At 37.4% G+C, this 21,314-nt stretch overlaps 1 protein-coding gene across 17 annotated transcripts in view; it reads left to right on the top strand.

The window, feature by feature from the left end:
* RBFOX1 (RNA binding fox-1 homolog 1) overlaps positions 1-21,314 on the top strand; it is a 1,115,790-nt gene that overhangs the window by 237,894 nt on the left and 856,582 nt on the right. For all 17 annotated transcript variants that reach the window (XM_065030742.1, XM_065030745.1, XM_065030772.1 and 14 more), the window contains exon 3: positions 9,653-9,685. In XM_065030742.1, coding sequence (XP_064886814.1) covers positions 9,653-9,685 — 33 coding nt within the window. The remainder of the gene's footprint in view (positions 1-9,652; positions 9,686-21,314) is intronic.

Below are 21,314 nucleotides of genomic sequence, written 5' to 3' on the forward strand. Positions count from 1 at the left end.
GGAAATGAGCGTCCAGACTTTAGAAAACCTTGGCTGACTTCACAGGCTTCCTTTTTAATCAGAATACATGTGAGCACTGACAAAGAACTTTGTCTTCATTTCTATGCCTCACAGCCTTGAAGCACAACTGTATAAATTATGTAGGAGGCAACACATCCCCCTGGAATATGGGCATTTATATACGTGTTAGGCCAGTTCTTCAGCCAGTGGAAATCAGCAAAGCTGAACTGGCTACAGCCATCCTCATTTCTATCACTTGAGAGTGTCACCAAGTACTTTGTGCTGTCTCCTGCTGTTGTCCCTCACGGTGACCAACACCTTTCAAACACTCCACTCAAAGCATTTAACTCCTGATGGTACAGCTGGTGTTCTCAGTAAGGATGTTGCGGTCACAGAATCCCAGAATGTCAGGGGTTGGAAGGGTCCTCGAAAGCTCATCCAGTCCAATCCCCCCGCCGGAGCAGGAACACCCGGATGAGGTTACACAGGAAGGTGTCCAGGCGGGTTTGAATGTCTGTAGAGAAGGAGACTCCACAACCTCCCTGGGCAGCCTGGTCCAGTGTCTGTTACCCTCACTGAGAAGTTGTTTCTTCTCATGTTTAAGTGGAACCTCCTGTGTTCCAGTTTGCACCCATTGCTCCTTGTCTTATCACTGGATGTCACTGAGAAGAGCCTGGCTCCATCCTCCTGACACTCACCCTTTCCATATTGATCCCCATGAATGAGTCACCCCTCAGTCTCCTCTTCTCCAGCTCCAGAGTCCCAGCTCCCTCAGCCTTTCCTCACACGGGAGATGCTCCACTCTCTTCAGCATCTTTGTTGCCCTGCGCTGGACTCTCTCCAGCAGTTCCCTGTGCTTCTGGAACTGCACTGCAATGTACTTTGGAGGGCGCTGCAGGTGGGCTGACCAGGCAAAGGACGTAGGGCCGTGGGTCCCGATCGCTCCGTGGGTCCTGGCAGCGGCAGGTGCCACTGTTTTCACGTAGCCTTCCTGCCCTCCAGCCCAGGGACGTTTGGAGTCCGTCACTGCTGTGGCATCTTTACAGAGCTTGTCTTTCCCCAGCACAGACACTTCTTGTTCATTACGTTGCAAAGCTCAGGGAAACAAAAGGTAACGGAGCGTTCCTGCGGGCACTGGTGTTTTTCTGGTCAGTGTTACCAGATTGCAGGGCAGCCCTGGGGACAGAGGGAGTGAGGGCATGGGAAGGTGACTGAAATTCATTAAACTCCTGAAAGTTTGCAGAGATGTTGACTTCCTTGGAGCTCCGAGCCACAGTTCATTGTTAATGGAGTTATTGGGTGAAGTTCATCATAATGTTTGACCTGCTGTTTAGGAGCCTGATGGTGTGTGAAAGCCGCACTGCCAAGGAGGAGTGATGGTGATGCGTTTTTAGGGGCTAATGATTCTGCTGACCTAATGTCCTCATGCAGCTGCTTTCTATTACTGTCGCTTAACTGGGATGTGGAAGGCTCAAGGGAGTGACTCTCTCTAATGAGCTAGCGGTGCAATAATGGCAGCGACTGCAGGACACTGGAGCTAAATCTATCTCCTTTTTTTGCTTGATCATCTATTTTTATATGACTCTGGCATAATATGGACATTCGAAAAAATTTGAGTTTGTTGTTCCTAGTGCTGATAGTGCTGCTGGGCTGTTGGGAGGCAGGATAGGAAGGGAATTGTTTCGTAGCTAGTGTTGTGTACTGTTCTCTTGCCTCAGTAACCTATAGCCTTACACAACTATTGACAGCTGAAAAAATCACCAGAGGTCTTTGTGTTTATAATTGTATTCTAGTTAATTTTCTTCTTGCTAAGTTAAGAAAGCAAACAGGAAGCATTACTATAATTTTTACCAGAATCATAAACTTCTACCACCTAAGAAGTACAAAATCCTAGTTTTGGTTAACTTATGGAAATTGCAAAGGTTATCATAGGTTATGATCCAACAATATATGTAGATGTTTTGCTAAAGGTATGGATAAAGTAGGCTTAGGTTTACTTTTAAAAGGACAGCTGACAAAGTCCATACATTTTTACTACATACAAAAGCTTGATACTTTTTATGGTCAATTTATTATGCACTGATATTTTATCTTATCTCATTTAAGGGTAATGGGATTTAATTGCAATATTAAAGAGGAAGCAGTGCAGGTTTCTGTGTAAAAGTGAGTTCAAACTTCAAAGAGAAAACCATGTCATTTTCAAACTGCTTTGTAACAAACACACAACTATAGGGTGTATTGCATGAGGAACATTGTATATGTTAGTTAAAACAAATATTTAGGGGCTTGTTTTCAATTCATTTACTTATTTGGCCGAGTTTACTCAGAGTACCCTACAGAAAATTTAAAAAAATAATAATTATTATGACTGAGGCTTCATACATGAAGTGAATTATCTGTAATAACTACTCCACATTTTATGTACTGATTTATATAGTAAATTTAGTTGAAAGATCTTAAACAGTTAGCCAGTATGAACTGAACATCACAAATACTATTATGCAGTAGTTAAGGGCAGATATATTATTCACCAGCTGCTATAATTGCTTGCGTACTTACTGAGTTTTCATAAATTTGGAGTAATCTAATGCTGTTGTCCACAGCAGCAAGTAAACTGAGAAAAATTTAATTAAAGATACATATCTATGAAATACAAGTCTTCATCCACCTGTTCTCTATTCAGCATATTCCACCCATGTACATCTTTAATATACTGAAATCTTTTAATGGGCAGTCAAGTGTGACAGCCATAAATAGAATATTATGTTGAGCATTTCAGAAGACCCAGAGAGCTGGCCCTGGAATATATTGAAGTAACTTCTTAAATGTGCTTTCAGGAGGAAGTGCAGAAGAAGAGCATTTACCCATGTAGTTTCTGTCAGGCTGAGGGCTCTGCTAGTTTTAAGTCAAGTGAGTTCCCAGTTTGGTGTACACCCACACACACAATTATGCAAGCAGAATAATCATTTGGGGATAAGGAGAGAGTGTGGAGTCATAGGAAACATGGCCAAGGGCAGGAGTAGAAATAGGAAAGCTACTTGCTGCAGCAGAGCTATTTTAGAGTAGCATGAAATGTCTGTGAGACTGTGGCCTGAAAGATAACACAGCCAAGAGTGGGCTGGCTTGAATGCTGAGCAGTCACTTCAGCAGCAAACAGGCTTTGGGTAAAACCTGAGGGCACTAATGAGCCTTAATTGCTCTGAGCAGCCTCACCTGGCCATCACCTGCCAGCCCCCGGAAACTTTGAGATTTATGCACTTTTGTGGATCTCTGTGTGTGTGCACATGTGTTTCGTCAGCTGGCTTAATCTACAGATTACTTTTTAAAATTAAAGCTCAGTTTTTAAAAATACGCAAAATTGTTATTTTATAAAGAGTGTCAATTTGGTCAGCTTGCCTACTATTGTGAACAGAGGAGTTGCTATAAATAGACCTGAAAGCTTAAAGTTTTCATAGCTAGTTTAAAAAAAAAATAAAATCCAAGCCTTTAATTAGAAACAATTATGTTTTAGTTTAGAGCTTTATCTGGGTATTAATCAGTTCAATATTAACAACACAAATGAAAATAAACAGCCTACATGAGTTAACATTTTTGGATCAGGTCTCACCTTACTGATACTCAGCCACTTTTGGGACTGTTAAAAATTAGATTTATAACTGGAAGCTCAAGGTTTCCTGGTAGTCCAAGGAACACGGATGTAAAAGTTAATTTTACTGTGCTTTCCACCATTGCTTTAAGGAAGCAAGAAGGAGGTAAGTGAAAACTAATGAATCATAAGTGACTTAGCAAGGGGATATCTTCTCATGTAGGTTTTTGTATGCTTATGATGGAAATATTTAAATGTGTTAAAAAGGAAATTTAGATATATAGCTCTGTTTACCATTATTACCTCACTAAACTTTGCTAGATACATTTTAATTTCACATTTCTTAAGCATGGTGCTCTAGGAAGCACATTATTACAATATGATTTTACTTATGTTTTTAAATTTTTGTCAACACTAAAAGTGTCAGACCTTGCATCGCGATATTACTAAAGGGGTAGGCTTGTTGGTTGATTTAGGTTCATGGGGTTTGGTTTTTTGTTTTCTTTTTCTCTTTTTCACTGTCGTTATTTATCACAGTGAACCAGCGATATTGCATGTAGTTGTTCACATGATGGAGTGCAGAGTTAGCAAAGAATGCTCGGCATAAGGCTGGTTTCTTCACACACCTGTCACAAAATAGCTCCAACAACTCAAATTGTGTTCAGTGGCCTGGACTGTGAATCTCAATCAGAAATATGTTCTGAATCCTGAGGAGCCAGACAGGGGATTGCTCCAGGCAATGAAAAAGGGGAATAAGCAATGGGCAATCAGTCTTACATCTGTCCCAAACCAGGGGTGAAGTCACAAATTAATAAAAGATTGCAGCACAGAGATTGTCAAAGTGTAATTTTTAAAACTGCCTGAGCTCAGTGAGGCAGACCTTTGAAAGCACTATTTCACATTTGTTTACATAAATACCAAGCCGTTCATAAAACCTTGTTGAATTTCTGCCCTTGATCTCCTTGTCCATGCAAATCTTAATCAATTACCTTGTAGGTGTGTTTACTGACGTAGAATCAGGACTGTTTGAGCAACAGAGGTGTTGGTTAACAGTGAGAAACAGTGATACAGTCTCTTCCAGAAGTGTTTGTTGTTCAGGTATTTTATGTGTAAGAAATGAAACTGCCTCTAAAAACAAATGTAACTCATCTCCCTGTCTTCTACTTTCCTAACTCTCGTGGCAGAGTTTGAATGAAGCATGACCTGCATCAGCCATACACTCCACTCACTGCTGCACAAAAGTTGGGTCGTACTGTGTGACATGAGCGATATTTACGTTTGTTTTCTAACAGCCATGTAAAAACATGAGAGGTGGCTTACATCAAAAGCTGTATTTGGATAAAATTACTTCCTAAAATGCCTGTCTGTGTATAGAAACAGGGCTTAGGTCACTTTTCTAACATCAGTCGTGAAGGATAAATAAGTAAAACCAATGCTATCTTGTCATTAACAATTCCACTCTTCTTAACTTTTTTTCTTCTAGGTCTATATATTTTCTTCATTCCCAAAATTCTCTTTTCCTAACAATCCAAAAGAATTTCTAAAGATCAGAGTACACGAGATAGTTTTCTTAAGCTTATTGTAAATTTTTATTTGCAACATTTTCTTTTTTAATTCTCCTTTGGAAATACATGAAGGTGTTCACAGTTAAGCCCAGCAAAGATTCTCTCTGAACTGAAAGACCTCTGGTTTCAGCTTCTTTAATGGGTATTCTTATAACAGAGGACATAGGCATGGCCTGTGTGAGGTTGGAATGGGATGAGCTGAACATGAGCAGACAGTGAAGGGCTTCCATGCATTTTCTTTCCCGGAACAAGACTGAAGTAACCCTCCTCTCATTCTATAGGAACCTAGGAAGATGAAATTATATTAAAAGTGAAAACTGTGCTTTTTTAAATGTACAAGATCCAGGTTGATGTAAGAAGCTATGAAAATTAAGAAAATATCTTCTCAAGAAAAAGGAGTAACGCAGAAAAAGGGCTTCACATGTTAAAGAGAAGGTTTGTTCAGTGAAATGGTTATGGATTTTGAGGCAAGTGATACTTCAGAACCGTGGCTCATGATGTGTGCCTTTCATTTTTTTTTTCTGCTTTTTATCTTTGAGCTTTAAAACAGGGAATTTCATAAACATTTAGTACAAAAATGACATTAAATGAGTTTTCCAGTTTCATATTTCAGGAGCTTTCTTCACTCAAGCAGCTTTCCTTTATTTCTTTGTGGTAAGGTGCTGGCTTGAGATAAATAACAAATAACAACTTTTTGGATAGCATTTTAGCATTGCAAATGCTATCCTTTTAATTAATTCTGGAGACTAAGAACTATGTATGCAGGCATCTCAAGATAAGACTTTTCTAAATGCTAGAGACAGTAAACATAGTTTAAAAGACTGTTTACCGTATTTGCGGTGTTATCACTCTATCTGCTTTTTGTCAGTCTTCATGGGATTCGTTGTATAGAATGGGAAATTCTGAATTGAGTGAAACTTTCACAAGTAGCAAAAAAAGCCATTTTTAAGGATGTTTCCTGTCAGTCATGTATAGCTTCTAGCACAAGAAAAATAAATTTCAGCTTTTGTGAGAAAGTGACATAAACCCATGTTGTTTTTTTTTCTTATGTCACAGAGGGATTATTGTGAGAAAGACAGGAATCCCTCACCCAAACTGTGATTTCTCTTGAGGAAATTGCTGAATTCTTTAACTAGTTCATCACATGTCAGGGGGACAGTAGGAGACAGTACAAGAATAGCATATTTCCTACAAATAATCGGTAAGAACAACAGCCTGTTGCAGGTAGGATGAATCTACAAAGGGAGCAACCAGCCTTGATCAGCCTAAAGCAAGATCGACTCGTCATGACAGGCACGTTGTCTACACTCCAGTTCTCGCTCTCCGCTCCTCCCCATGGCTTGTCCCCACTCCCTCCCTTCTCTTACAATTAGCTCGTTATCAAGACATAATTATAGGTGCTTCCTTACCCAGGATTGCCCAGAACTGGGAATGAATAAATTGGTTTTGTGGTTTAGGTGACGTGGCTCAGATCTCAGTGGGTGCTCTGCTTAAGGAGCTTGATATCTGGCATTACCTTCCCAGAGGATTTAATTGAGCAATCACGCTGTCACATACAGACATTTTTTTCTAAAAGCCTACAGCAAAGAATGACTTCCAAAGTGCTGTTTTTTGTCATATGCTTTATACTACTCTTGCCTCTTCATTCGCTGACTTCTCAAATATGATAGAAGATACAGCTGCTGGTCTAGACATTATAAGTTTGAGGAACCGGGGGAGGGAGGTAGTGACGGGAAATAAGAAATCAGTCATACAGATAGAGTGGTAATTCACTGCATTAAGATACATAAACTTAAATAAAAATCTCTGTTAAAACTTTTAGATAATTGTCAGGTCTTCACAGACTAACAACAGTCAGCTCATTAATTTCCTGAGTGTTATTTGACCTATAATATTAAATTAATGTGTTTTACTCTTTATTAATTAAACATTAGCTTGAGGAATGTCATTATTTTAAAGAGAAACGCTCCATCTCTGTCTCAGTTTATATAGTGATAAATACACTGTAAAAGATCATAGTCCCTCTGGTATGAGAATTACTTTCCAGAGTTTTCAGAAATATCTCAGGATATGTTCACAGCCCTGTGCATCGCCTGGATACAGTGCAGCTTTCTCAGCTGCATAGTTAGAGCTGGTTAAGAATTTCCCCAGTGTAACTCAGGTATAACTGCCTGGTAACCTGCCCTGCTGCACAAGGGTCAGCACAGTACTGCGATGCTCGGAATAGTGCTTTTCTTAGCAGTGTCACTGTATAGAGTTATTTGTCATTTCATTTGATAATTTTTCATTAGTATGCTTGACATGAGAATGTGCTAATGAAATTTGATAAAAATGTAAAGCTGGGAGGAATTGCTGATACAGAAGAGCCTGGTATGTTATCCAGGAAGAGATGGATTGTGAATTAATGTTAGTAATACCAAGTAAAAGGTCATGCTTCTAGGAACTAACTGGAATTCAGCTGCTGAGGAGGGATTCATCCAACAATAACTTTGGGAAGAAAGATGTGGGCATAGTATGTCCAGTGGTCTGTTTGACCACAGGTTTACTGTAAAGCAGCAGGAAGATACAGCTGCGTAAAAGAGATATACACTCTTTGGACATCAGGTGAGTTACTAAAATATAATATTTAATTATATTGCAAAGAATTGGTGAGTCCTTGTTTGGAATAGTCAGATTGTTCAACTATATTCACATTGATGACATAGCTGATAGAGACAGGCACCTCTGAAAGATGGTGTAGAGCAGGGTTTATGAGAGCTTCAGGAAACTCCACTGCAGATTTTTGTGTTTTAATTAAACTGGGGTTTTTTTATATCCTCTACAAGATATGCTTTTAGTCTTTTGCCTCCAAGAAACACGCAATTAAACTGTACTAAGTAGAGTGTAGCTCTACTGAGGTTATCAGTAGAAAGACCTTCTTGTGCAGGGACACTAACAAAGTGACTTGTAAAACCTGACCGAATGATCGCAAACTGATGTGATGACTTTACATAACATTTGTGATGGAAAGGTAAAATAATTTGTAATGCTGAAGAATCTTGATGAAGAGGAATAGCAAATTTAAAAAAAAAAAAAAAAAAAAGAAAAGTTGATATGTTGTTTGTAAATACATGGAATTTAAGGAATTTCAATAAGGTAATTTCTGCTTGTGTGACAGAAATTCTTGAACAGCCATCAAAAATCCTATAAGTGATGAAAGGTATACATTTCAAATGGACCTGAACCTGATTTTGCATCAGGTTAAATTAGATAACTGTTTATGATTGTAGGTACCTTGTTGTGATGTGACAGGAGATAATTTCCATTCTTAAATTCCTTTGAAACATTTTTTTGATGAATCGACAGGTGTCTTCCATTGGGCAGTAGTTGTGCACACAAATTGTCTTTTTTGCTATAGAGGCTGTGCCACATCCAATGAACTCTGTGCTCCCCTTCCCCTCAAGCTGTCACAGTTGGTCACTCCCTCTTCCTGCTCCTAAAAGCTGTGGAGAATTGGTGGCATCATTTAAAAGTAATTATTGACACCAATATAAAGAAAGGTCTAGTCTTGTGTAGACAGAATTATAGCTAGGTGTCAATCTTAAAATTGTAAGGAGATTATTAAGGGGTTTTCAACCTAGTGCAGTTGTGACAATATTGTGACATAAAGTTCTAACAAAGATTTTTGTTTACAAACACAGTTTAACAGCCTTCACAGTCTAATATTTCATTTGACCTATAATATTAAAGTGTATCTGTATCTATTTAAAGTGCTTGAGTTCAAGTTACTATGACAGAAATTATAATTATGTCTGTATTGCATGAACTGAATTTTGTGCAAGTTTGTGATAGTAGTTTGTCTTAGTTACAGTTTGGTGTCTAAAGCCAGAAAGATACAAAGTTCAATTTAATCCCTCGATAGACAGAGAGAAATAGTTGCAGTTCCTGTGCAGGAGAGGAGTAGGCTTGTGCTAAGTCAGGGCTGGAACTGAGCCCATCGGAGCCCCAGCAGCCCTGCTGCTGCCCAAACCTGCACCCAGCACAGGGTGTCCCTAGTGAGAAGAAGCTGCTCAACCCTTCTTGTCACAGCTGACATGGAATGTGTTCTTCAAACTCTCTGTTGCTTCTAGCACTACAAAACTAAACTGGCTGTTTTCAAAGCGTATCCTGGTAATTGTATTAATGTTTTAGAATAGCTTAGAGTTGCATTACTCGTAATTTCTCTTTAGAAACAGATTATAAATTAGTAAAAATATGAATACATTTTTCCAGTTCTGTTTTGGTATGTTTCCCAAATACTTACCTAATATTCCTGAATATTACTGTACTTTTAATTTATACCTGGTTTTGCCTTCTGATGTGCATGACAGTGAACAGTCTCCTCACAGTGTGAAAGACAGTTCTCTTCAGTTCCATTCCCTCGAGCCATAACAACCAATTGATGTCAGTTACCTCAAAAGCAAATTAATCCCACTCCTGTTTTGTTGAATCAATACTAATGCATTTTTCCTGTAATTTTCAGGTTTCGACAACGCTGGCTGCCAGCAAAGCTGAGGTAGGAAATCCTGTCTTATACTAGCGGAATGTTAAATAGCTGTCTGTGGTTTTGATCGCGCGATGGCCTTCTTACAGTTTTTGGGTGAAAATTTAAGAGACTTCACTATGGCACTTGTGCTGCTTCTAGTGTTTAATGAGCCAATCTTGGGAATTCTTGTCCTTGTTGTAATAATTTTTTAAGCTGATAAAGTCCTCATAGGAAAGTTTTATCATTATGTAGGTCTTTCTGAAGGTTTTCATGGCACTGAAACCACACAGTTCAGAGCTTTGTTAAGCGTGTGTTATAATTTCCCATCAACAGAAGGTGGGTGTCTGACCTTTTCCTTGTGACCTGCAATTTTTCCACTTTGCTTCTCAGCAAAGCCCCACAGCTGGTTCTGGTGGTTGGTATGCATTCCTTCCAAGTCCCCATCTAGCTTGCCTCACTTATCTGGTACCGTATGACATGAGCTGTTTGAACACACTTGGATGTGAGAGAGAAGTTCAGTTTTTTGACAAAATGCTACTAGCTGAATTTTTATTAAATTCTGCAATGACGTTACTGTGTTGCATGTGCCTATGATGGGTGCTTTACATTGCTGTAGTTTGCATTTATTTGATTATTTATGCTGTAGTTGCATTTATTTTGCCAGGTTTTCTATTCGTGAGTACTTTACTTGGCTTTAAAGGGTCTAATGCTATTCTTAGAAGTGAAAATATATTCCAATAATCATAATATTTTTAATAACTGATTGTTAAAGCAAAAATTACAATCCTTTGTGATCACTAACATGTCATACTGCATTTGTCTTTTTTGAACATTGCTGTTGAATAAGTCACTGCTTTTTTAAGAAGTGACAGATATTTTTATTCAGTGCACAGTTACTGACTCATTTAAATGTAATGTCAATTGGAAGCTCAGAGTGTTTCTATATGAAACAGGTCTTGGACACACGGTAGGGAATTTGATGTACTCCAAAGCTAATGTTTAACTACGACAAAATGTCAAGCTGACTCTGACTGCTGTAGTCAGATAAATTTTTAATGTGAACCTTTGCTAAATTAAATTGCATTATTAAAGAGAATAGATAAACTATGCTAGTTACTTTAAAGAACAAGGACACAAGTTCACTTGCTTACTGTAAAAGAATGACATTCGTCATTATTTGGATTACGTCTGTAACATTTGTGTTCGGTTTCACTGGTCTGATTCCACTGCAAACTTGGCTTGTCTCAGAGAGTTTCAGGAGTAGGAATTGTACCTGACTTTTCTCTGTTGCACTATTTGAAATGCCTGTTGCTCTTGTATCAACAGAGTCCACTAACAAATAGTCACTTTCAGTTTCTTGTTTTTTAATACGCTTTTTTTTTTTGGCTTAGATTTGTCACTGTACAGGTAGTACTATCAATTTTGTTCCCTTATAAATTCTATATGGGAACATTTTACAATAAATGAGAGAATACTTTATTCTTTTTTGTGTGTAAAATTCCAGAAATATTACAAGTTGCTGAGTTGATCAGTTGTGTTACTTTGTTTGTTAGTACGTTCACATTTGAAAACCTTAAGAGGGGTTAACACATTTGGTTGTTCTTTAAAACAGTCTTATCAACTGGCCTTTGTGCTGACTTAGCAGGCACAGATCTGCATGTTAGAGGTTATCATTAGATGCTGTTTCTCCCACACATCAAAGTACTCAGAAGAAACGTCAAAGTTCCCCAATATGGAGAGAAAACCTAACTGGAAGTAAAGGATGATTGTTTTCCTGAATCAGAACAGTAGCCTTCTTTGTAAATAGTTCTACTGAACTCAGTGGACTAACTCATAAAATAGCAACTGAAAAGAAAAATAAGCGTGCAGAACCGGTTTCTGAGCTTTTGAATTGGAGACAGTTTTCAACTTGAGGAAAATGGCCCCTTTGACACGATAACAAACTTCCCAAGATTTCTTCCTGGGACCTGTGTATATAGCACTGTATATCAGGCATAACACAGCGCAATTTTGGTGTATTTTGAGGCTAACTCACCTTAACTGTTTGTGTGGATGACATACAAGATGTTCCTCAGATCTGAGAATAGTGCCCTCAAGTTTTCCTGATCTTAATTTTAGGGTTTTTTTTACTCTTTGGTCTTCAATAACAGTTTTGAGAAAGACACAAGCCAAAATAGCCTTGTTATGGCTTACCTTTGTGTCACATCCTAACTCATTTGAGCTTCTTAGTTCTTTGCTGCTGTGTAGTGCTTGTTGTTCTTGAACTGTTGATCCCAACTACTCTTGAATTTGATTATTCCTCTTTTTCCTTTTAGTTGACACGGCTCTGTTCCCTTACTGAATTCTGTACCGAGCTTTCATTCAAGCTTAACATGTTTGTATTACTGTTGAATGCTTTAGGAAGATACAGATGTGTTTGTTTTGTTTTTTTTTTTTTTTTTATCCCAAACGCTGATTGCCGCATACCAGCTGTAGAGGAACAAGTACATCTAGAGGAAGCTGTCAAGTAATCCAAAGACCTTTCCTCCATCTTTTAACACAAAGGGGCAACAGTGACAGAGTTAAAGCTGTAGGCAGTGAAGCCTTCTGTGAGTAATTGCCAAAGCTGCCTACACTGTGTCTTTTAGTGTCGTAGTCTTGTAAATATACATTAGAAGCATCTTAAAAAAGAAATGTGCATATGTAGTCAAATACAAAGACTTCCATCAGAAATAACTCTGATGTCCTGCACAATAAACAGATAATGGATCGTGTTAATGTAATTACTAAATGGGCCTTGGAACAGTTTCAAATGCAGACATATACTGTACACATTGCCACGGCATACACAACTCGTTATATACCTCTATTAGTTCTTTTATTGCTTTTTTGAATATACATTTGTCCTCTTCAAAAAACATCCCATTAAGTATACTATCTGATTTTTTACAGAGTGTCCCTCTGTATAACTATCTGTTAGTAGAAATAATCTTTATTTTGGGGAAAGCATTGTTTCTTTTCTCCTTTCTGAAACAAAATTTGTTACCCAAATAGAGAAGAGAAAGCTGCTTACGATTCCTGTTTTCCTCCTCAACATTTGAATAAATGATATGGTGAAGTTCAAGGCCACGTTCTTGTCAGAAGTTAGAGGTCATGCCTGATTGAAATACAAGTTTAGTATAACTATGTGTAAGCTCTATGCCTGCTCTCATGTGAGTAATGTCAAGGCAGACTTGTTTTTTTCACTCTCGTAAAGAAAAGGCTGACAGTATGTCTCAATAAAACTGGAAATCAAAATCAGCTCAAAGCCAAGGAGGTTATTAAATCAGAGTTTCAGGAAAACCTCAGAATAGTAAGCAGAATATGGCTCTAATGATAACAAAACTGTGGTTGATTTATCCTGCAATTCATGAGGTCCTTGATTATTAGGAAATGTCATTGTTAAGCCCCCCACTTTCCTTACGTTGAAGGAATAGGTCAGGCCTGGTGAGCGGCACGTTTCTGAAAAGGCCTATAAACGCATTAGACTTCAGTCGCCCTTTTGCCGATCTGTGTGTGGGGTGGAGAAAAATCCTCTGACAGGACGAATAATTGTTTGCTTTATTTTTTGTTTGTAAAACATTTATGAAAAATCATGTATGCTTGTGGTGCTGTGGAAATATGTTTGCATGAATAGTGTGAGAGATGCATATGCAAGGTGTCTTAAGCAGATATGGTCTGAAAGCCATTCAGAGCGTTTGTGCTCACTGATATTATTGTCTGTTTGCATTACACTAATGCCTAAAGGCCCCAGCTGGAATCTTAGTCTTTCAGGCTGTGCACAGGCATGTGTTACACAGTCAGTATTTCAAAGGTCTTACGCCCTTAGGTAGCGAAGGCACGGAACGGCTCGAGCGAAAGGAAGAAAGCGGTGGAGCAGGTCAGCAGCAGAGCGTGGGGTTTCATTGCCAGCAGGACCCTACTGTCTGTTTTTCCAAGGTTTAATGCCAAAGTGATCCCATTCATTTTTGAAAACAGCATTGGTAAAAGACTGTATGTAAACAGCAGAACTTTCTAAGAAAATGTGCATCTGCCAATATTGTTCTTCTAGTATTGTTTTGATAGTTTGAAGTGTGCTCTGTTCTTAGTAGACTTATGATTCTTTTTGCTAATATATGAGTAATTTTTAAATCCTGCTGGCTGTCTGATTTATTTCCATGGGAAGAATTATTATGTCAATGGAAACTTGATTTGGGGAAACATCAATACTTGGTTGGATGCTCTTAGGGTAAATTGCAGGTGTTGTATTAAAAATCCATGGTAGATAAAAAGATGTCTTTCTGGCCTCGCTGTCCTGCTCTATTCTCCACACCACACTTAACAGACAAGGACCTAGTCTGCTGTTCCTCAGGGTAAGCACATGCTCAGGACATAAGTCACTTCCATTGCCATTTCCAGATTGTTTTTTCAGAAGGAACGAATGAATGGGTTATAGCCTCTCCCTTTTCTGACGTATCAATACCTTGTATCAGCCAAGGCATTTGACTAAACCTGTGTGTTCTTAATCTTATCCAGCTGTAGATTCCCTCTTCCACAAAAGAGGAATGAGGCATTGAGTGATGACTGATAAAGAATTTGCAATTAGTATTTTTCAATGTTCATATCTTTATTTAGAGCAAGAAAATATTTGCATTTTAAAGAGCAATAGCAATTTCTATACAAGTATAGCATAGTGCTTTCCATATAGTCATAATGGTGATTATTTTAAGGGTTTTATCATCTCTATAGTTTGTGGCAGAACTTTAGAATTTACCAACAGGATAATTATCATATTGGGATGGTCCTTTTTGCTCGATGCATTTAAGTCCCTTCAAATTTGACTGACTGTGTATAAATAGGTATCACTAGTTTTAAAAAATTGTAATCAATTGATAATTGTTCACTATATTACTACTAAGAATTTTTATAATTTTAAGTGTAAATTCAATAATTATATGTCAAAATCATTTTTACTTGTCAAGTTTTTAGAACTGAACAGTTATAACTGTGCGGAAGTTATTTTGATGTTTACCCATAATTAATTTCCACTGAAAATTATTTAGAAAAGTATAAGCTGAGAGACAGTCTGAACTCCCACAAAAGGTGTCTGCAGGTAATTCAGTGTCACATATAAATCCTGCTGAGCACCTACCTGTGCCTTCAACTACCTAATAAACTCTCGGTTGTCAGTGATGGGAACTCCCAACTGTAGCAATTATCTTGACAAGTTAATACAGACTTTCCAAATGTGGCTGAAAAGAAATTCATAGTGGTGCACGCCTGTTAGGTGACCTTTGAATGTGATTTGAGAGCATCCCCCTTCGAACACTTAAAATACCTGCCTTCATTAATATTGGCTAGATTCCCCTCCAGCTTTTGTTATCAAAGGCAGAATCCTGACTACCTTTTATAGTTCTGAGGTTTAACCATGTTAGTTACATATATGCATAAAAGCTGTACAAAACGGATGAGAAGGTATTATAGAACTTTTTCACCCATTTTTACTTGAGTATGAATTTATAGGATCATGCTCCTTCAATATTAAATGCTCTACAGTAATTTTCAGCTACGCAGTGTGAGTGCCAGTCTTGCTGTAGCTGCTACTCTAAAGCCTAATTTGCTGCATAAAATATGAGATCTATAGTGAAATATGAGCCTGGAGAGCAACTCTTTTGATCTGGAGTAGTCAAAAGGTTGGCATGTCTAATGCTTTGAAAATAAATGATGTCAAAACTGTAGGATATAATTTTTAGTTTGTGGACTATTTTACTTATAGAAGCAGAAGCTTCTACCATTGAAAAACAAATAGTTCAACAAAAGATTATGAATGGAAATCACAAACTTTTCTTCCAGAACCCAAATATAATGAATCATGCAATACGTGAGTTTAGACATAACCAGTTGACTACATTACTGATTATATATTATTAAAAAGAGCATTTATATGTAATTGGAACTTTAGCTCTCATTTTGCATTTCTTCAAATAAGTATTCAGTGTTAGATGTCATCCAGTTTGCCACAGACTTGATTACATAAATTGTCTTTACTTAGTTCCAGTGATAAAAGCTTGGGTCTTGTAAGCTCTTAAAAATTAGCTTTTTTCCAGCTGTCCCAGTACAGTTTGAAGGTAAACCCTGTTGCTCCATGGTGCTTCTAGGAGAGAGACTGCAAAACAAGACCATAGTATTTGTTGACTCAAATGTTTATAATTACTATACCTTGCAGATTCTTGTGTGTGGCTCTGATGGCTCCATAGTCTACACAGGTTTCAGAGTAGGAATTTTTTTTTTCAATGTGTGCTTGAAAAATGGTTCAAGGACTAAGCCAGTTACTCCATTTAAAGATGCTCAATCTTCCTTAATAATGTGTCTATCTCTGGAAAGAGTTCTTTTAATTGTTAGGGTGTTTGTCTGTTTGAATAACCTCTATCTTTTGAGTTCTGATTTGTTGCTTTGTTAAGTTTTCCTAGGCTTCTCTTTTGTCAATATGTCACTCATAGGCTGCTCAGTCTCTTTGGTCAAGACTCTAAAGCTGCTTCTGAAATGTAGTGAAACTTTAGTCTGGCTTTTTATTCAGACTGGGATTTAATTGTACTTTGGAAAGCATTCTTATCCAGATCTACACCACTTCTGACAAGGCTGTTCAGATGAATATAGACCAGTAAGTCTGAAATTGACATTTCCCCCTCCCCACTCCCAAGACCACCACTAACTGCCACCCCCTCCCTCGGTCCAGAATCTGTTTGGACAGGACTTGTACATAGGCTTCTGAAGATAATTAGATTTTAATATGGTAATGACACCTGTGAACCATCCCATATGCCTTTTCTCTGAGTATATAGTTATATACACACACACATATATTTTTATGAATATGTGGCTCCAGGATATGTTTCAGCAATGTGCATTGGTAATTAATTTGATGGCAGCAGAAATGGATGTAAGCCAGTCTCGCTAAAGGGTTAGTATTGACTTGAAAGTGCAATTTGTATATTATTTCTGTTTCTAGTTTACATCTATGTCTTCTTGCTAGATGTTGTAAGTTTTCATTACCTATTGGAGAATCTTAACATGTTTTGTTGAAGATTTTAAAGATACAGTATTAATCACACTTTTCTCAGTCCTTTTGTTGTGAATTTCAAGAGTATCATACTGCCAGAACTTTAGATGCACCGTATTGATCTTGATGATTAAATCAGACGAAGGAAACTTGATTTTTAACGGAAAACTTAATATTCTCAAAGCCCAAATGTATTCTAAATATTTATAGGCTACAAATATTGATCAATTACCTTTGTTCTCTGATTATTACAGTGAACGGTGACACTTAGTTCAGATTCTCATTGTATTACACCGTGATGTAGTAATAAGTAAATTCATGTGTATGTGTTTTCAATCATGTGAATATACGGAGGTAATTTTTTTTTTTTTCTTGGCAAGGCAAGAAGATAAATAGGTGAAAATGTGTATGTGTTTGAGTGATAAAGTTGGTTTAATGATTCTTGGGGAAAAATTTCCTGTGGTATGTACTGTAGTGACTTGATTGAACAGGACAGAATCATGCAGTTCAATTAATGTGCAAATATGTGTTCACTGAACTTTCATTTCATTTATCACATGGGCATGGAAATAGGGTCATTTTTTATCTCTGTATTATGTATATGACATCTCAGTTTGCTTCTTGCATGTTGCTGTGGGAAAAATAGCAATGTGGCTCACCAGAGGCAAAAAGAATTGGAGATAAGTTCCTCAGCTGTCACAAACATCTTTAAGTAGATCTTTGTTTGAAGATAAACCTCTTCCTTCTGCAAGGATTAACATTAAGAAGGCTTTGCATGCTCTTTCCATTAAAACTGGATGCATCTCTTGGCTCTATGCTGTGAAAAATCATTGGCAACAATTGTCATGTTTATGAAGTGCGTAGCAAAATAAGTGTAATCACAGAGAAAACTCAAAAGGAAGTTCTGGTTGAAAATACATTAGTATTCACTATTGGTTATTTAAAATAAGAAGCCACCCATTTCAAAGCAAGTTTTTTCTGACCCTTATAAGGTTTTCTTCCATCCTCAGTTCTAGTGAAAGATGTTTGCAGACTGTTCTCTTTCTTTTGCCTATTTATTCTAAATCAGGGTATCAAGGGTATACTGTTGGTTATTCAATTTATACACTGAGAACCTACACTGTTATTGGAAAGTATAGTGAATAAAGGGTTTGGCTTTTTTCTTTTATTTCTACAATTGCAAAAAAAGTTTTATCTTGATATTGAAAAATAAAAATCATAACAGCAGGGGAAAAAGATGGAATTTCATAGGTACGTCATAAAATGGTGTAATAAAAAAAATTATTTCCTAGGTACCTATAAGAATATGGACACACAGTTAAAATTTTCATTGTCCTATTTAATTGATAGTCTAAAGTAAAGACTTTTTGGCTTACATGGGAAGCTGTATGAATTAAAGTCTAGCTGAATTCCATGTGGAATTATAATCTTTGCAGGCAAAGCTTATAACCTTTAAACAAACCACAGGCCAAGTTCATTGCCATGTAAATCGGCAGAGCTTCATAAACTTTAACTGAGCTGTGCCTTAATGGAGCTGTGCCAGTTTTTAAGATCAGTGAATGTGATCTTAATTCAGGTAAAAGGTGTCAGAAGCCTAGGCATATAAAGACTAGCCTAAATTGTCGATTATCCATCCCCACACCTCACTCTTAAACAGGAAGAAGTTCCATTGGCTTGGAGACTGCAAGGTCTTATCAAAAAAGATGTTTTTTCAGCAATTATTTAGTTCAACAACCTGAGGCTTGAATTAATGTAGTAGGATGTGGTAATATAACACTTTCTGGTTTTGGCCTTTGGTTTCTGGTTCTGGTTTTGATCTTCTTTTCACTCAGCTTAAAAGCACCAAGAGCGAGCTTTGGTCTGAGGCATAGCTAAGCACCTATCAATGTATTGCGGTTAACTTGGGCTGACAGGTGTTAAAGTATTAAATGTGATCAGTTTTCTCATTTACTGTCTGTGAGCTGAGGTTGATGTAACAGTGATGCCTTCTAGGTACATGCACATATGCTAACACAAGTATCAGTAAACCATTTTTCTTTGTATGGGTAAGAGATGCAGGTCTACTAATATTTGAAGTAAGGCAATACTTGATGATATGCAAAGAAATAAGCCTGTCCCATCAGAGAAAGTATAAGTCATATTTTACAAGGGCACTAGACTTATAGTAGCACTGAGGTGACTGCATAAGACATTATTAAAAACTATACTATGCAAAAATGCAGAAAAGACTGTATTTCTAATTAAGCCTTGTACAGCTACTTAACATTGTGCATGAAATGGGCAAAAGAGATATTCTGGTGAAAGTTTATGAAAGAAATAGATGTAGTTTGGAGAAAACAAAACAACCCACTAAAGTACAAAAGCAATGTAGTTTTCCCTCAGTGTAAAAACATTGATTGCAGAAGTTAGAGTTCTATGGTTTTATGTTTAGGGGAGGTAATGGGTTTGTAAAAATAGTTTTTACATACGTTAATTCAAAGCAAAGCAAATATGAACCAACGAGCATTTTGTTTGGGGGTTCTTTTCTTCACTAGGAGGCTTTGGAAGGCTGCTGCTGATCATTCACATTGTACATCTTGAACTAAAAGCTTACTTATTAGCACTACTTGCTGCAAAGGTGAATAGCCACACTTATGAGGTGTTGTTTAAGGAAGTATGTGTTTGGTTTGGTCTGTTTTTTTTTTTTGTCTGAAGTATTAAAATTGTTTGCTTTCCTACTCATCTTTGACTAGCCAGTACCCATGTTTCTCACGCTCCTATACAAACATAGGGTTTGAGACAATTTAAAACAACAGTGGCTGCCAGGAGAAATGGTTATATTGCTTTAATAGAGGCAAGACAAAATTAAGTAGTGTTCTCTGGTTCCTGCTTTTCAAAACATAAGATATGGGCAGATGAACAGTTGTACGGTGTCGGTATGCCTGTGATGCAGGTGTATCTGCTTCGGAGAGAATGGGAGAGAGAAACTCCTGTCCAGTCTTACAGAGGTGAGAAAAAGAAATGAATAGATTTGGGAAAGAGACTGCTGTGTTGTAGAGGAAAGTGGGGAAACTGAGCAAGTACTGGGCAAAATACACCCCTTTCTCTTCAGTAATGACCATTTTGAAGAAGGGCCAACAAGGCATAACCAAAAAATTTCCTCCTCTACCCCTTCAATCTTGAGTTTTCTTAGTTTGTATAATTAAAATATTTTGGTTGTGCTTTGGGGTACAGCAGAAGATGTGCAGCTTTCACTTTAGAGAAGGGCAAATGACAGAGGGCAGCCCAGCATATGTGTTAGCTTGTTGAGGCACACTTTTTCCCCAGCAGTTCCATCTTTCTTTGGCATTGAAAGAGGAATCCAGTTTCTGGTCTGATAAACAGTTTCCAGTTACCTGTAGTCTGAAAGTGGTTTATTCACATTATGATGAATTATTTGCATGTGATGAATTATTTGCAGAATGACTAAAGTAATTTTCTAGCCAAAGGATACTGTCTATTTATGATTATGAGACTAGGCTGAAGTCTTCAGAATCATCTTTACAGGGTTTCCATAACAGAACAGACTAACTCACAGCAGTTAGTTTAAAAATTACCCTTCCTTGCTGTATCTCATTTTCTTCTTCCTTAGTGCCCTTTATCCCCAAAGGACACGGTGAATGTTGTAGTGTATAGGATTTGAAGAAATTCAGAGTAGATCCAAATCATCTAGAGAAGCTCAGTGAGTTCAATCTTTTAAACTCAATTACTTTTTCTGCAGACTTTACATTATAATACTTCAAACATAACAAGAGAATTTCTTTCCTGCTCTAGGTTCAGTGAATGTTTATGCTGTATCTTCTCAGGGGAGGCAAAGTAGCTCCCAGCTGAACAGCTCTTCACGTACAGCATGATTTTTGAAAAAAATGAAATTGAAAACAGCAGAGTATTTGAGCTCTAGGTGGTTTATTCTGACAAATAACAGAAGGGCGTCTACAGATAAACATAGATGATGACATGTTGGTAAAGCCACTGATTGCCAAGAGACCAGAACAATGCTCCAGGAGGAAATAAATATCTATGATATTTAATGAATTATGATGCGTCACTGCAAAACCTGCATTACGAAACAGCTTTCTAAATCAACACCAAGAATATACTTAATTTATAAAGACTGTATTCTAAAAATTGTATTACGTTCATTAGTTTAGTTTGTCATGCATTGACTTAACCCAAGAAGCCAACTTAATACCATTTTTAAGTTAGTTTTGAAGCCTATTTTTCAGAAGACAATTGTAGTAGGAGATTAAGGCCTAGACTAATATTAACAGAAAGCAAAACAAAACAGGCAAACTCATTTAATCCTGTCTCCCTTAAACTTTTAATAAATACATTGTTCCTTGTTATAAGGATGATATGTTCACTTATGATTCTCTGCAGCTCAGTATGGTATTTTGGGAGAGACGTTACAGAAGATTCAAGGAGAGTTAGAATGGCAGTTGTTACCATATTTTTGAATGTGGCTGTAGCTAGCAGCAAGTTAGGTTTCTGGCTCATTACTGAATAATTTAAACACCAAATTAAAGGAGTCATATAGACTCGTCAAATGTGTCTCTTCTAGTAATCTTAAGTGCATTATGGTAC

The sequence above is a fragment of the Columba livia genome, chromosome 15 (assembly GCF_036013475.1).
Source record: "Columba livia isolate bColLiv1 breed racing homer chromosome 15, bColLiv1.pat.W.v2, whole genome shotgun sequence".
NCBI classification, from domain to species: domain Eukaryota; kingdom Metazoa; phylum Chordata; class Aves; order Columbiformes; family Columbidae; genus Columba; species Columba livia.